Source organism: Xiphias gladius, chromosome 22 (assembly GCF_016859285.1).
Source record: "Xiphias gladius isolate SHS-SW01 ecotype Sanya breed wild chromosome 22, ASM1685928v1, whole genome shotgun sequence".
NCBI lineage: Eukaryota > Metazoa > Chordata > Actinopteri > Istiophoriformes > Xiphiidae > Xiphias > Xiphias gladius.
Window position 1 is genome coordinate 20,524,014 of NC_053421.1, and position 16,635 is coordinate 20,540,648.

Below are 16,635 nucleotides of genomic sequence, written 5' to 3' on the forward strand. Positions count from 1 at the left end.
AAAAGCTGCAGCAGTCAGACTCAGTAAGTAGCCATGGTGCTCTGCAGCCAGTCTGTGAAAATGCAGGTCTGATGCAAGAGAGAGGGGGAAAAAATGGAGAAGAAATATTGAAAACTCTATGTCACATCAGGCTTTGAGACTATTTCTGTGTCATAAAAGAGAGACAAATGATTGCGGTGGGAAACCATTATTTTTTTTATCTTGGCATAGACACCAGGTTGGTTCTTCTCTGCACACCCAAAGCCCCAGGACACAACACCCTGCAGTTCCCCGTTACACACAACAGGACCACCAGAGTCACCCTAAGAGCAGTTGGACATGTATGAAAGTGTTAAGTCTCAGCTCAGTGTTGAGGGTACTACAGAAGATAGATGAATGCTTTATAAAAGCAGAGATGCAAACCTGGCATGAGTCCTTGCCACCTTCCAGGTATCTGGCACAGAACATGGCCTCAGTGATCATGCCAGGGTAGGAGTTGTCACAGTCCTCATCGGACAGTAGCTATGGAAATATGGAGCCAGACACACAAGGACAAATAAATGATGGACACATGTAGAGTGAATAACAGCAGCCCTGTATCCAGACAGTGTTTGATAGTCACAGGAGCTCATGGTCACACCCCATCCAGAGACTGTGCACACGGTGCCAGCAGGGGCACAACTTGCAGGCAGAGCCACAAGCTGCACGTACTGGTTGATGGTGGCAGGCTTGCTCAGCTTGATCAGCATGATGTCATTGTTAACCAGCCAGGACTCGTAGTTGGGGTGGCAGCAGGAATGATCTGTTCATTGCCATCCATGAACCAGTGGTTTTGATCACCGAGGACGGTGTCCATTTTGCTGAAAGATAAAGGAAGATGCTGTGAATGAGCGGGTCAGAGCAGGGAACGGATGGGATTCATTGTGCAAGGAGTTTTGTAGCTCTGCAGGGGGATGTTTGAGGAGCACCCACGATTTGTAGCAGTGAGCAGCAGACACCACCCAGTTCTTGTTGACCAGGGAGCCTCCACAGAAGTGGTAGCGAGAATTCAGAGACACCTGATGGGGCTGGGAATGAGGCATGCACTCATGCCCTCCAAAAATTTTGTCATCTTCTGTGGCAACTGAAAAAAAAAACCCAGATAGTCTTTTGATCATTTCATGAAATGCATAGTTGTAATGGGACTCTTGGTAAAGGGTTTTGCTCTGTTCTTTGATGATAATGCAATTTGAAACCATATATATCTGGCCTGGTTTGAGTAGAGTACAGTGTGTTTGGTACAGGTTGTTATCAGCATCCTGACCTTGTCTCGGCCCCCGTCACAGTGCCAGGTGGAGCCTCTCTCACAGACAGACTCATTCATTCACTCATATATATATATATATGAGTGAATGAATGAGTCTGTCTGTGAGAGAGGCTCCACCGGGCACTGTGACGGTATATATCACTCTTTCCTTCTTTTGCTCAATTTAATTCAGCTCAGCAGAACAACATTGTCAAAATGTTGTTAAAGTGACAAATTAGTTAAAGAATAAAGAAATAATACATTAATACATTAACTAATAAAACAATTTGAGCAAAAACATTTAGATAAAATAAATAGACAGTTGATGTGCAGTATTATTTGTCACATTCAGCTGAAACTTCTTTGACTCAGTTTATGACATACAGTCACGTATTGTGCCGCTAAATATGCAGCCAAATTAAATTTCCACATTTTTCTATTCTTATATGATATGATGATGTCCGATTTTAAAAGAGAGTGCATTGCAGTTGCAGTCTTCCACGACTGTTGATGTCGTCTTGTCTCTGTGTCGTGACTGTGGTTACTCAGTCTATATTTCCATCAGCTCTGCCACTGCTTCAGATTCTTGTCAGTGAAAATATTTCGGCCACTTTTTATTCTCTGACCATTATTAACATAACAGTGTATTTATTATATATTATATATTGTATATTCTTATGGATCTTGTGGATCGGTTTATCTATTTCATTTCCCTGCAGGGACTTTGTTTGATCTATAAACAAATTGACTTGACTTTATCTGAGTCTCTCTAAGTAATGGGCTGTTTTGCAAAGTTGATTATATTTGACAAGGGTTTAGGTAGTTCTGATTAAAATGAATAGAAACTTGACATGCAGCTTTTAAACCAATTTTAACGCTAGCTGAAATATTATAAGCATTTGGTCACATACTCTATATGCAAAAGAATGAACTTAAAGTCACTGATGTAACAAATGATCAGTGCTTTTTCTTAGATTACCTGTTTATTTGTGCAAAACTTCACTGCACTGGACAAATATTTTTGTGTTAATGAAAATTGGCTATTCAGCTAGCAACTATTGCTACAACACATTGTATAGCATATTATAATATCAGTTTATAAGTTTGTCACTTCAACATTTTAGATGTCAAAATACAGTATTTGTAGTAAATACAAGATAAGCCTTGTTTCTACTGTGGGGCAACAAGCACTTTAAGAACTTTTAAAATATTGTGTACCATGATGTGGGGAGACCCAGGCAAAAAAATGAAGAGAAACATCATTTGAAAGTCACGATATAAGACTTTATTGTTTCAGATGGAAAATGGTTGCACGTCGTTTAAAACTCTACGACAATCCTGGAGTTAGAGTGATGTAAGAAAGGCAGCAGAGTAAAATGCTGGTCGCAGGATCAGACTTAATAGCTGGCCATGGTCGTCTCCAGCCAGTCTTTGAAGATGCAGACCTGTGAATAGAGACAGAACAAAGTTTGTTAGCGCAGATAGCCAGCAGCAGTTATACTTAATTTTAACTGGGCATGCACAATGTGAGAGTTAAAACTCAAATAGCTATATTGTTTGTTAAAAATTATATAGTTATACCTTGGTGTAGACACCAGGGTGGTCCTTCTCAGCACATCCGTAGCCCCAGGACACGACACCCTGCAGCTCACCGTTGCACAAGACGGGGCCACCAGAGTCACCCTGAGAGAGAGAGAGAGAGAGAATAAGAACGATTAAGAAAACAAAACAAAAATGAATTGTTTCAATGAACAATGCAACTGAGATGCACTAGTCTAGAAACGGCCTCTTGCAGATTCCTCTTGTGACATACCTGGCAAGAGTCCTTGCCGCCCTCCAGGTATCCAGCGCAGAACATGGAATTACTGATCATGCCAGGGTAGGCGTTATCACAGTCCTGAGCAGACAGGATGGGGATCTCCAGGCACTGCAGCTTGTTCCTGTCAGCAGCTACAATGTGTAAAACAAAGTATGGGGGAAAAAGGTTTAAAATAACACACATTTTGAGAAAATGTGGCGCTGAAAAAATGGTGGAACTCTTAGCAGTTAAAATGCAGATGTTACTCACTGGAGCTCATGGTGTTGCCCCAGCCAGAGACTGTGCACATGGTGCCAGCAGGGGCACAGCTGGTGGGCAGAGGCACAGGCTGCACGTACTGGTCGAGGACGGCGGGCTTGCTCAGCTTGATCAGCATGATGTCATTGTCGATGGTGTAGGGGTTGTATTTGGGGTTGCGGATGACACGGGAGGAGATGATGAACTGCTCAGTTCCCTCACTGACCCTGATGTTGTGCTCGCCCAGACGCACCTCAATACGGCTAAAAACAATAGAAAGTCAGAGGGTTGTTGTGAAAGCACAGAAAAATCACCATCCAATAATTATCAGTTTACTCCTCAGGAGAATAAATCAGACTTATAATGAGACTGTTATTGAGTGTTGGAAAACAAGGGGACTGTGCTTACGACTTGTAGCAGTGAGCAGCAGACACAACCCAGTTCTCGTTGACCAGGGAGCCTCCACAGAAGTGGTAGCCAGAATTCAGAGACACCTGATAGGCCAGAGAATGAGGCGTGCACTCATGCCCTCCGACGATCTTGTCTTCCTCCGTGGCAACTGAAAACACACAGGAGGCCAAACAGTCAGCAACCAAGTGAATGTTTTTATAATTAACTTATTAAAATTAATGAATACAAGCAGAAAGACATATGCTTACAGGCAGCTCCGATGAGCAGAACAAATACCAGAGACCTCATGTTTCCAGTCTGACTTCGTCGATAAGACACTTCACCTGGATCCCTGGTTTATAAAGAAAGGTACCTCTCCCCCTTCCCTGCTGAACACACCTCCCACTGTTATTTTTGACCAGTCAGGGTGCTGGAAAAACAATTCTGGGCATTTGAAAGGCAAATATTTTTTTTGGCAATGGGGTGGTCTGTACTCACATCCTGTACAGCTTAAATTATATCATTTATAAACCTTTTCAGAAGAAATTTAAAAAGGCAAACATTAGGGAAAAAAACATTTAAATATATTTTAAAAGTTAATGTAGCAAATGTCCTCATTTATATGAAAAGACATTATTCATATGACATGGATTGATTGATCTATGACTGCATAATTGACTGTAGGTCCTTCAAATGAATTCACTGATCTGAAGAACAAAAACGACAATTTCTCTTGGTATCTTCTTTGGCTAGTTTACAGTTTTTTTTTCATAATTTGACTATTTCTTAACTAAATGTTCCATGTGACATTACTGCAGAGTACACTCTCTCTGTAGCTATATGTCTGTATTCAGCACAGGATGCACTTTGTAATCGTTCCCCCTGACATAGATGGAGTTGCGCTGTGCATACAGGCTGCGGCTCTGCAGATGGCCCGGTTCACAACCACAGTTGCTGAATGTTGCTTTCAAAGGAAAACCAACCCATGTGTCTTTAGATAGAACACTTTAAAATAAATGTTGAGTCAGAGAAATGATGAGAGGGAAACAACACCAAGACATGAAATCACTATATTATCACAGTTACTATATTAAAAATCCCTTGTCAGGGCACTTCTCAGTGACCAACCGGATTGGTTTTGAATGTCATTTTGAAGTGACTGACATTTTTGACACAAGTATCATCTAATAAAAATGCATCCAGAGTCAGGCATTTTGTAACAGTGTTACAGTGAAGCTGATTTCGAAGAATTAAATATCAATATATCATACATCTGCACAACAGGCTGAAATACAGAGCAGATCTGCTGTTGGTGCTGTCTGAGTCAACCTGAGGCATACTTGATTTTTTAGATGTTACAATTAGGCTTCCACAATTTGACGATAAATCATAGTGACCGTAAAAGGAACAGCTGCATGACTCCTCAGAGATCAGATTCTGAAGATTCAGAATCCATTTAGAATCCACTATATACAATATGGTTTTAGTAAATGGGTGGATTTTTAATATTATTTTTCTTCACGTTAATAGATGAATTGAACCTGATTCAGTTGTTTTTTAATTGTACAATCGCTGGATGCTACTGTTAAATGTCACATGTAGTTGCAATCAAATAGATTGTCATACAGCGATTAGAAAAAATGCAGTGAAGTACGGTATTATTTTCTAACAGAGCAATTATTCAGACTTGAAGAAAAAAAAAATTCCGATCTCTGAATGGATTAGATGGATTTTAATACAACACATACATCCATTGTGTGCCAGTCATTACGTTAGGCTTGTTGTAAACAAAGTTTGATATACTCCTAGATTAAATCTTTTATTGCTGGCTACCTCTTCTGATCTGTGACTCGGCCTTGAATAAAGCCATTATGTGAATAATCCAGCTGTTCCAGCCATATTGGGTTAAATATTATTGGACCAGAGGCATGTGACTCCTGGACTTAACGGTCTATCACCTGGGATGAACCACCTACATCTGGAGGTCAGTACCTCACCATCAAGTCTTGTGTCTTTATTTGGATTGGCAATTTTGGACCTATAGGCCAGCTTGGAGTAAATATAAAACTAGGATTGAAATAAACTGACTTGATCACACGGCAGCCATTAAGTCTTTGTTCTGCTCATTGGAGACAATGCATTACGTTGAAGGAGACTGACTTTCATGTCTTGTATACTTTTGTGTATCTCCATTAGTGCAGCAAACTACTAACTATTTCTGCCTGTCTTACGTCTGTTCTCGGTTGCAACAGAGGAAGACAAGGTCGTCGGAGGGTATGAGTTCACCCCTCATTCTCAGCCCCGTCAAGTGTCTCTGAACTCTGGCCCCCGCTTCTGTGGTCAACGAGAACTGGGTTGGGACTTCCGCTCACTGCTACAAGTCGTAAGCACAGTCCGGGTATTTTAGGCCCCCTGATGGGGGAAAAAATACAAACATGGAAAACAAGCATCTACCATCCTCTGTCTCTTTCAGTCTTATCGAGGTGCATATGGGGGAGCATCACATTAGAGGCACTCCCGGATCATCGGCCACCCGCTGCAACCGCTACGCTCTTGAAAATGACATGATGCCACTCAAGCTGAGCGAGCCTGCTTGCCTCAGCTGGTATGTGCAGCCTCAGGCTCTGCCCACCAGCCGGGCCCCCGCTAGAACCATGTGCAGAGTCTCTGGCTGGGGCAACACCATGAGCTCCAGTGAGTAACATCTCTTTGAAAACAGTTATTACAGACAAGCTTAGATTTCTGAACCTTTATCTAAATGTATATTTCAAAGAATTTGCCTGCAAACTCTAACAATCCATTTTTTTAAATTTTTTTTTTGTTGCAGCTGCTGACAGTAACAGGCAGCGGTGTCTGGACATCCCCATCCTGTCTGATGAGGACTTGAGGACTGTCACAGTTCCTACCACGGCATGATTGACTACACCATGTTCTGTGCTGGATACCTGGAGGGAGGGACTCCTGCCAGGTTTGCATCTTTGCTATTTTCTATCAAAATCACTTTTTTCATTTTTCAAAGTGGTCTACATTTTTTCACTCCTTTCTAAAATTTGCTGCGTTGGCAATACCATAATTAAGTAGTATGGCAATGTAAAGGTTTACAATGTAATTAATTCTCTTTCCTTCTCAGGGTGACTCTGGTGGCCCTGTTGTATGTGTGCAACAGGGAGTTGCATGGTGTCTTGTCCTGGGGCTACAGATGTGCTGAGAAAAACCACCCTACTACCTCTACTACTAGGTAACATTTCACAGCATCAACTAAAGATATAAGATATAGCAAATATTACAATGTTTAATGTAGTGACACTGCAAAAAAAACGGACTAATGTCTTTCCATTTTCAGGTTTGTGTGCAGATTGAGTGGCTGCACAGCCCGAAGGCCAGCTATTAACTCCTCCATTCGACCTGCGCATCAGACAGACAACTCAACATTTTAGACTGTTCAATACCATGTTTTGTGCTTGGGATGAAGAAGTACAAAAAATAAAGTGATATGTAATTATGCAGAATTTTATAATCTGTGAATTTATTTTATCTCTCTTAAAATCATTTCCTGAATTATTGCAGGTGACAGGCCATTATTTTTTTTTACCAAGAATTTGATGTCAAGTGATTAAGTTCTTATTCATCCATTTCATTGATAATAAGGACACAGAAATCCAAGAAGTATTACTAGAAAAACTAAATGAACCATCACTTCACCATCTCTTGTATCAGCATTTAAAGATGTAAAATATTACTTTTTCGCTCTGACACCGGCTGAACTGCAGTGCAATATGAGTTTATAAATATGAGTTTTTAGTGGTTACAGGTAGAATTTTTCCATTTTATATGCTCGGTGTGGACTGAGGGAAACAAATTAGCATTATTCTGAATTATATCTGTTCTTGCCTGAGGATATCATTCTGACATACAGTCGTTATCAATTTTAGGTCACTTCTAAAATCATACTTGTATCATTAGGCTGCTCTGTAATAATTTTTCTACAATAATTACTCACTTGTATTTATTCACGTTGTTTTGTTTTGCTGTCATTAGTCTCTCCCATTAGTGTTTTTTCCTACTTCTGTTCCTTTTATTAAATTTTCTTGATACAAAGTCCTTTCTACCAGTGGTGTAATGCAGCTAAGTACATTTTACTCAAGTACTTTACTTAAGTACAGTTTTTAGGTACTTGTACTTTACTTGAGTATTTCCAGTTTATGCTACCTTATACTTCTTCCCCAGCACTTATTTATGTGGCAGGTATCATTTTACAGACAAAATTAACTTGTAAAATTTCATGCATTATTATAGATCAGATTGCCATGCATATCTACACACGGGAAAAGAGTTAAGTCCACTGAGAATAGTCTGTGTGCATATTATCTTCCACACTAAGTGCTCAAGCCATAAAGCCTGACACTGTTTACACTCAAGACACTTTTTACACAAAAGAAGTTCTTAACTTGTTTAAACTTTTGGGACATTTTGGGGCTCTATAATTTAACTCTGAAATGGGCTGTTCTGCATAGTGAGTACTTTTGCCTTTAATTATGTAAGTACATTTTCCAAGTAATACTTTATTATTTAACTCAAAAGATTTAACTTTATTTAACTCAAGCAGGACTTTTACTTGTAACAAAGTGTTCAGAATTGTGGTATTACTTCAGTAACAGATCTGAGTACTTCCTCCGACACTGCTTTATACCTATTGAAAGTGCCTCGTAAAGAATATAACAAATATTATGATTTGTTTCTCAGGGCAGCCTCAACCCTCACATCTGAATTTAGTTTTCAGGTAACGGGTATTGAGAAACACACAGCTGTGAGACCCTGTGTTTACACACATCTAAATATAGAGGTCTCGTGTGTACCTGTTTAATCTGACCAAAGAAACATGGGCCAACTTTCAGCTAATAGGTTTTACCAGAACAAAAGTAAGAGAGTAATTACGGCTGATAGATAAATGAAGTGGATTTAAAAAAAAACTAAAAAAAACAATATTTCCCTCTGAGATATAATTGAGTGTATGACTATTTCAGCAAAGTGCTTGCAGTTCAAAAAACCAAGTAAGCACAATATACTTATTCTTCAGTATGAACCAGAGGTTTGCTTGCAGTGTGCTGAAATGGTCAATCCCTTTGTCAATGTTCCTGTCTAGATGTAATCTATACATCTAAAATGTAATCTGTAAAATAATGAATTTAGCTGCGAGTGTTGACTGAAGGAAACAAGTTACATGGCTATAAATAAATTATTATTATTATTATTATTATTATTATTATTATTATTATTATTATTATTATTATTGTGTAATCTAATAATATTTAATATTTATTTGACATGATAGTTTCAAAAAACAGTGATTACATAAAAAAAAGCTCAAACTAAAACAATGTTTAGATGACAAAGATCATGGAAAGATTTTTTTTTACTTGTGTAATTAATATTTACATGAACAATTTAACAAATACATAATACAGGATCAGAATGAAACATATTCATACTTTCCCTTATGATTTTCCAAAATCTGCTGACAAGAAAGCCATCCTTACATCTACAAGGAAGTTTTTTTTTTGTTTTTTTTATGTAATTCTGGAAATGAATCACTCAACCCCAACATCCCGCTGCAGAGATTGGCTCCACACTGACCAATAAGGCTGGCCGGAGAGCTGGGCAGCTCTCCTGACTGGATATAAACCACAGATCCAGGTGAAGTCCTCTCATCGACTCGATCACACAGCAACCATGAGGTCTCTGGTCTTCGTTCTGCTCATTGGAGCTGCTTGTAAGTGTGAACTTTTATTTGAGCAGGTTGCCTTGCTCTCTTCTGGCAGTCTACTGGTCGTCATCCCAGACCAGAGCTTTATCCGGCATCACCTCAACATCTCTAAGCAGCAACCTATTTAATTAACCTAACTGAGTACTCAAATGCGTAACACACAACTTTTGGGGTTTGACTGGAAATCAGGAAGAAGCACATTCTGCATACAAAGATGTTTCAGAGTAGATGTAAACAACTAACTGGTTGCCAACATGTGTTTTCAGTTGCCACGGAGGAAGACAAGATCGTCGGAGGGCATGAGTGCACGCCTCATTCTCTGGCCTACCAGGTGTCTCTGAATTCTGGCTACCACTTCTGTGGAGGCTCCCTGGTCAACGAGAACTGGGTTGTGTCTGCTGCTCACTGCTACAAGTCGTAAGCACAGTCCTCTTGTTTTCCAACACTCAATAACAGTCTCATTATAAGTCTGATTTATTCTCCTGAGGAGTAAACTGATAATTATTGGATGGTGATTTTTCTGTGCTTTAGCAACAACCCTCTGACTTTGTATTGTTTTTAGCCGTATTGAGGTGCGTCTGGGCGAGCACAACATCAGGGTCAGTGAGGGAACTGAGCAGTTCATCATCTCCTCCCGTGTCATCCGCAACCCCAAATACAACCCCTACACCATCGACAATGACATCATGCTGATCAAGCTGAGCAAGCCCGCCGTCCTCGACCAGTACGTGCAGCCTGTGCCTCTGCCCACCAGCTGTGCCCCTGCTGGCACCATGTGCACAGTCTCTGGCTGGGGCAACACCATGAGCTCCAGTGAGTAACATCTGCATTTTAACTGCTAAGAGTTCCACCATTTTCTCAAAATGTGTGTCATTTTAAACCTTTTTCCCCCATACTTTGTTTTACACATTGTAGCTGCTGACAGGAACAAGCTGCAGTGCCTGGAGATCCCCATTCTGTCTGCTCAGGACTGTGATAACGCCTACCCTGGCATGATCAGTAATTCCATGTTCTGCGCTGGATACCTGGAGGGCGGCAAGGACTCTTGCCAGGTATGTCACAAGAGGAATCTGCAAGAGGCCGTTTCTAGACTAGTGCATCTCAGTTGCATTGTTCATTGAAACAATTCATTTTTGTTTTGTTTTCTTAATCGTTCTTATTCTCTCTCTCTCTCTCTCTCAGGGTGACTCTGGTGGCCCCGTCTTGTGCAACGGTGAGCTGCAGGGTGTCGTGTCCTGGGGCTACGGATGTGCTGAGAAGGACCACCCTGGTGTCTACACCAAGGTAACTTTCAAAGGGGAAAGATATTAATCAACACACTGTGTCAAGTTTAGCTTTACTCTGGCTGACTGAACTACAGTGACACACTGATTAGCTGATCTAACTCTGGTCTTCTTCATTTTTAGGTCTGCATCTTCAATGAATGGCTGGAGACGACCATGGCCAGCTATTAAGTGATCCAAAGAAACAAGTTCAGTCAAGCAGTTCAACATCATTTGCTGTTTATGCTCCATCTTTTGTACTGAACACTAGGAAAAATAAAAAGTTAAAGCAGATTATTCGAATCTATTTTTGTGTGCAGTAACATGACAAAACAAAAACATATTCTTAAGTGTTCTCCAAAAAATGTGGTTGTTTATTATAAGCTTGTAAAAAATCTCATTACTAATGATTACAGACGAGTCAAACAAATAGTGAAGTTATAGATAACTGTATGGTTCATTTGAAAAAACAAAAGACTAGAGGACTACAAGGAATTTTACTCATCATTACCTGGTGTTTTTAAGTCTCCTAACACCCTGTATTTCTCATTCATTATTGACAATAATCATTTAAATCAACAATAATGATAATATAGGAATTAAAAACTAAATCCAGAAAGCATTTTCCTTTTTTTTTTTTTTTTTTGCTGCAAGCAATAAACTGGATTAAAGAGTAATAAAAAGAGAAACATATCAAAATGGTGTCCTAATCCCACCTACTATTAAATAACTATTGTAAACAAAGTGTCAGGTAACTTACATCCACAAGATAACTGTAACTGCTCTTGCCTCAGACCATTCCTAGCATCAACAGTTGATGTTGCAAACCTGGCTCCAAACTACTGCATTGAATTTGTTTTAAAATATAATAATTTAATTTGAATACAAAATATCATTGTGCTTGTCTGATCCTTTTAAGATCCTGGGCCATTTCATTTACTCCCTGTCACAGACATTTGATGTTCTCGGCAAATGCTGCCCCCAATTTGGCAACATTTTTTAAAGCAACCCTGCCTCCCGAAAATTATGTTTATATACTAATAGTTTCCCTTCCACAGCAGCATTTAATAACTTATATCTCAATTTCACTCAGATGTAGATTTTTCAACCAGTATTTTTTGCCAGTATTTATATGGGTTTGTCATTTAGCTTGTACATTCTGCAGGTATACCTCTGCGTTATACAGTACTAAAATTCTCACAGCTCTTTAGAAGACGGATGTCAGCTATCGTTGTTGTCAATTAATGATTCAATTTCATTTCCTTGCATTTGAAAAATGAATAAATTAATTATGAATGTATATGCAAAATAATCCTTGAAAGGGACTTTTAATTTTACATTTTGTCTCTCATTTACTAATCTGTCTTCCTGTCCTATTCCATTTCATCATCTCATCTCTTTCTGAATCTTGTGTCACAGCGATAATGATGAAGAGAGAGGCCATATTCCTGGACAGAGCTGCAAGTGCTTTGCAATCTTATCTGTCTGTGGAGAACAGATGGGAGATATTTCTGTGCAACTGCCCGGCAAGTGATTTCAGGCAATCTATTGCTTGCTGCAAAAGTGTCAAACAAGATATGTGCCATGCTTTCAGTATAACTGTCTGCTGATGGCTGAATTTCAACCAGCAGCTTCGACTAACCTTTCACGGACAGAAAAACAAGGCAATTGGGGTGAGCATGACATTTCTTTTCTTGTTGAAAAGTAAAAGTAACTGCAGTGTTTTTGAGCATCATAATATTTGTGAAACTGTGAGACCCGTTTGACAACCTGAAGGTGCGTTTTCTTTTCTTCCGAATGACACTGTCAGGTGATCAGTCGAAAATATGACAGACTTCCAGCTTGTATTGCATCAGTTCCCCATTTCTCATACAGCTGAGCGCCAAGATTTTAGGTACATCACAGCATTAATCCCTCATTTGGGAGGTCCTCGCTTGAACATCTACTGGTGTGCAAGACCCATGAGCCAACAATGTACCACCATCCCCTAAATCCAAAAATTAGGATTTGGTACAGACACGAACTCACTTTTGTTCATATCTGAAATCTACTTAAATTATCTTTGACCTTTAAAACATGTTCATTGTTTTAGTCTTTGTCAAAATAAAGCTAAAATATTGTCAGAAATCATATGGATTTACTGAAAATAACATTGTGATGGAAAATATGAAGGAGAAGTGTGTCTGTTATCTTCAGTTATATGACTATTGAACCACAAAACGCATGGCAGGTGACAGATTACAAAGAAGACCCTTCTCTGCATTAGAAAGAATAAACTTTTGTAGACTTTCAGTGTAAGTCTGAGTCCATTTCAGCCTCTTGTCATGTTTTGACATTGAGAAATGGGGATTTGCAACATCTGTGCCCTTTCTTTCCAGATGTCTAAAGCACTCAGCGTTCAGGAGACAGAATATCAAAATGAGGGCAGTATTCATGTGCTCCGAGAAAACGAAAAGACTGACAAAACCTTATCAACACTTTTCATGTAGCATTTAAATACTGACCACCGGTGTTATCCACGCATCAACAGCTTAAAGCAACGGTTTGTGTTAGTTTGCATCTTATTTTGATGGAACATCATATGGAGTGATTGTGTGGTGAAAATCTCACCACTGATTTGAAATAAAGTATTCAGAAATGTCTTATTCATACTAAATGTATTCAGAAATGAAACACAGGTGCCCAGGAACCACTGCACTAGGAGCAGTAACAGTATCATCAACAACATAAACACACTGATCCGTCACAAAATGGAAGATTTTATTGATTGTGCCCTGACTAAACACATCTCTTTTTCCCTCTCTTTCCCACCATTTCTCCTCGAGGCTCTCTCTAAGCCGCTCTCCCGCTGCTTTTTTCTCTCTGACACTAACCAACGACACCGCCTGTCTCCGTCTCCTTCAATTTCAATCTCCCTCTGGTTTTTCCCTCTGTCATGTGTTTCTCGAATGGGAGATCACAGCCTAGCTGTACATGGAGAGAATGTTGTTGATCCAGGGCATCAGAGAGCAGACTTTGGTGTAAACGCCCGGGTAGTTAGGCTGAGCGCAGCCCTGGCCCCAGGAGACAACACCTTGCAGCTCCCCATTACACACCAGAGGACCACCAGAGTCCCCCTAGGCAGGGGAGAGAAAGAAAAGGGAGTTTATTCCCTCCATCATCTCATCATCACACACAATAATTATTACTCAACATTTTGTTACTCTGCATGTTCACGAGATTACCTAGCCTTGTTTAATGTGCTGGGTAATTGTGTCCAAATACCTGACAAGCATCCTTGCCCCCCTCCAGGTATCCAGCGCACACCATGTGGTCAGTGATCTTGCCAGGGTAGGAACGCTCACAATCCTCTTTAGACAGAATTGGCACTTCCACACACTGGAGGTAAAATGGGTTGAACACTGCAGATAAGAGCAAGAGAGAAAGATAAAGGTTGGAGAATAGTTGGATCATTATTTTACCTTGTGTGAGCAATGTCACCACAGAATATATGATCTTTGTGACTGGCTCCAAAATGTTTAATGGAGCTAAGACAGCTTTTTGCTTTTAGTATTGCAGCCATAATAGGTTTATGAAATTAAATAGGTGTTATATTGGTTTTTAAAAGGGTTCTAGAAATGTGTTTGTAGAAATCATTCATCAAATAAACATCTAAGCTTTCCAATGAACTTCTCCAGACATTTCTGAGACAAAAAAAAACTTTGCTGCAAAACTAAAATTTGTGTTTTATATGTTTTTTTCACACAAAACAGCTCAGTTATCTTGTTTAAAATTCTTAAAATAATATTTACCCTTTCTCCCTCCTTGAAAAATATATAATCTATGAATATGCAAACATTTGTCATTTCAAAACTTCAACTATTGGAAACAAGATGTCTCCTACAACAGTGAAAAGTCACCATTCTCAGTCTTTTTACACAGTCTTTAGCCTAGATGGTAAGCCACCAGACACATCGACACATCTTTAATGGTGATCGGTTTTAGTTTATAGATGGTGGCCTAAATAGCCACACTTATTAACTATACGGTGTTTGCTGTGTGCAATAGAACCTCTACTCTTTTTCCTTAAAAGTTAATGGTTCATAAAAGTGTAATCATTTCTCTGACAGAGGTAGAAATTGTCTTTGTTTAAGGTGAGGTGGTCCTCGTCTGCTAAAACACTGTGTACAGTGTTCAGTACCTGGCAGCGGCCAAGCAACTGCAGCATTTCAATAATCACTTTTTTTTTAAATGAAGGCCTTGTGTGTAATAATTTGTCACATTTTGTTTCCTTAGGTCATCTAGGAAACAAAAACGTCAGGAAACGACAGCTGATTGAACATTCTCTTATCGTGGGCAAAATGTTTTCATGACTTTCAAAGTCGAGTTCAGGTGCACCTCACCTTGATCAGTGTAGATGTTCCCCCATCCGGACACCGTGCACATTTCCCCAGGTACGGGGCAGGCTTTGGGCAGGGCAACAGGCTTGACGTATTGGTTCACGGTGACGGGATGTGCCAGCCTCATCAGCATGATGTCATAGTCCAGGGTCATGTAGTCATAACTCTCATGCCAGTAGATGGCATCCACTGACATGTACTGCTCCGTGCCCTCGTGTATCCAGAGGTGGTTGTCACCCAAGACTACAATCTGGGAAAAGGGGCTGAAGTAGCGACAAAGAAGAAAATGATTGAAATTATGTTGGCCATGAAGTTCATATATAAGCTTCTGAGTACATGAATGTAAGACAAACTTTTGCCAGCAGTGAGCAGCAGAGACGATCCACTGGTCACTGATGAGGGAGCCGCCGCAGAAATGGTAGCCAATATTGAGAGACACCTGCCAGGGTTTGGAGTGGGCTTCACAAGTGTAGCCACCTACAATCCTGTCATCTGCAGGGGCTGCAGCTGTGGTGTAAAGGAAATATAAAATGCTTCATATTTATCAGAGGTTAAAGTTCGTTGTTATTCTAAGCCTTTTGTACATACTTCAGATGTGCTTTACCTGCAGCGCCCAGGAGTGTGAGAACAATAAGGCCAATCATCATGTAGTTGACTCAAGCCTTCCTACGACCAGACTGGACGTAGATGATCTGTCACTTACTGCATTTATACCAGCCCCTTTCCATGCACCCCCCTCCCTCACCTCACCTCACCTCCAATCCTCCACCCAGATCCTCCCACCCACCTTTGAATCTCTTTTCACTCCACCAGCCTCTATTCCTGCCCTGAAAAATAATCTTATCTTTTCATGTGCCAGGTTCATCCTGTCAGTTAATAAATGAGCAACATCTGGCCTTGAAGAATATTTTGTTCACCCTGTTTTTTTATAGATCATTTTGTAGATTTTCGGTACTTATCACCTAAATAAATGTGTCTAATCTTTTTGTTTGTGACATGTGTGAGTGCCTTTTCAGCATATGCCACAATAAATGATTGTAACCAGCTTTACAGTGTCATTGCATATGGGTATACTACAATACAGCAGAATGACTTCTCAGAAAAAGAAGCACACGGCATGTTTGTTTAGTTTTCTGCTTCTGAGACCACAGCTGAGTTCTTTCTCACCTTTCTTTGCTTTTATTCAAGGGCAACCAAAAGCGGAGTCATACCACAGCACATTTACTTATCTTTTTTTTATATATATGTTCAACCAAAACTATGGTTCATAAAAGGTCTGGTAATGGAGTCTCTTTGTTAATAACAAAAACAAAAACAAACATCAATTATTGCTTTAACCCCCCCCCCCCCTTTTGTCCTATGGGTCCAACTTGAAAAGAAGGTTTTATAATAGTTTGTATATTGTGTGACTATGTCTGACTCATGATAGAACCATAAACAGGTGTTAAATTTTGGAGACCTTGGTCCACATTTGTAAATGAGGTGCAGAGATGACACAACTGTAGGGGGTGTGATAAGAG

General features: G+C 39.9%; 3 protein-coding genes and 2 pseudogenes across 6 annotated transcripts; 2 read left to right on the plus strand and 3 right to left on the minus strand.

Annotated features, from left to right (window-relative positions):
- Positions 1-20: 20 nt before the first annotated feature.
- LOC120784000 lies at positions 21-1,136 on the minus strand (annotated as a pseudogene).
- A 1,525-nt stretch (positions 1,137-2,661) lies between these two features.
- LOC120784585 (trypsin-1-like) lies at positions 2,662-4,019 on the minus strand. 2 transcript variants are annotated; one of them, XM_040118503.1, is made up of 6 exons: positions 3,980-4,019; positions 3,729-3,879; positions 3,333-3,583; positions 3,078-3,214; positions 2,846-2,947; positions 2,662-2,709 (listed from the first exon to the last, which is right to left on the minus strand). In XM_040118503.1, exons 1-6 carry the CDS (start codon positions 4,017-4,019, stop codon positions 2,662-2,664), a joined length of 729 nt encoding a protein of 242 aa, XP_039974437.1. The 2 variants fall into 2 exon arrangements, with proteins under 2 accessions (XP_039974437.1, XP_039974438.1); XM_040118504.1 differs by having other exon boundaries at positions 3,078-3,204; positions 3,329-3,583.
- A 1,912-nt stretch (positions 4,020-5,931) lies between these two features.
- On the plus strand, positions 5,932-7,147 carry LOC120784001 (annotated as a pseudogene).
- Positions 7,148-9,428: 2,281 nt separating this feature from the next.
- Positions 9,429-10,928, plus strand: LOC120784586 (trypsin-1-like). 2 transcript variants are annotated; one of them, XM_040118506.1, is made up of 6 exons: positions 9,429-9,480; positions 9,741-9,891; positions 10,037-10,287; positions 10,390-10,526; positions 10,657-10,758; positions 10,881-10,928. In XM_040118506.1, exons 1-6 carry the CDS (start codon positions 9,441-9,443, stop codon positions 10,926-10,928), a joined length of 729 nt encoding a protein of 242 aa, XP_039974440.1. In that variant the 5' UTR covers positions 9,429-9,440. The 2 variants fall into 2 exon arrangements, with proteins under 2 accessions (XP_039974440.1, XP_039974439.1); XM_040118505.1 differs by having other exon boundaries at positions 9,441-9,480; positions 10,037-10,291; positions 10,400-10,526.
- A 2,771-nt stretch (positions 10,929-13,699) lies between these two features.
- On the minus strand, positions 13,700-15,779 carry LOC120784583 (anionic trypsin-1-like). Of its 2 annotated transcripts, none has more exons than XM_040118500.1 (5): positions 15,720-15,779; positions 15,465-15,622; positions 15,119-15,365; positions 14,001-14,137; positions 13,700-13,852 (listed from the first exon to the last, which is right to left on the minus strand). In XM_040118500.1, exons 1-5 carry the CDS (start codon positions 15,760-15,762, stop codon positions 13,700-13,702), a joined length of 738 nt encoding a protein of 245 aa, XP_039974434.1. In that variant the 5' UTR covers positions 15,763-15,779. The 2 variants fall into 2 exon arrangements, with proteins under 2 accessions (XP_039974434.1, XP_039974435.1); XM_040118501.1 differs by having other exon boundaries at positions 14,001-14,114; positions 15,090-15,365; positions 15,465-15,616; positions 15,720-15,759.
- Between the last annotated feature and the right edge of the window lie 856 nt (positions 15,780-16,635).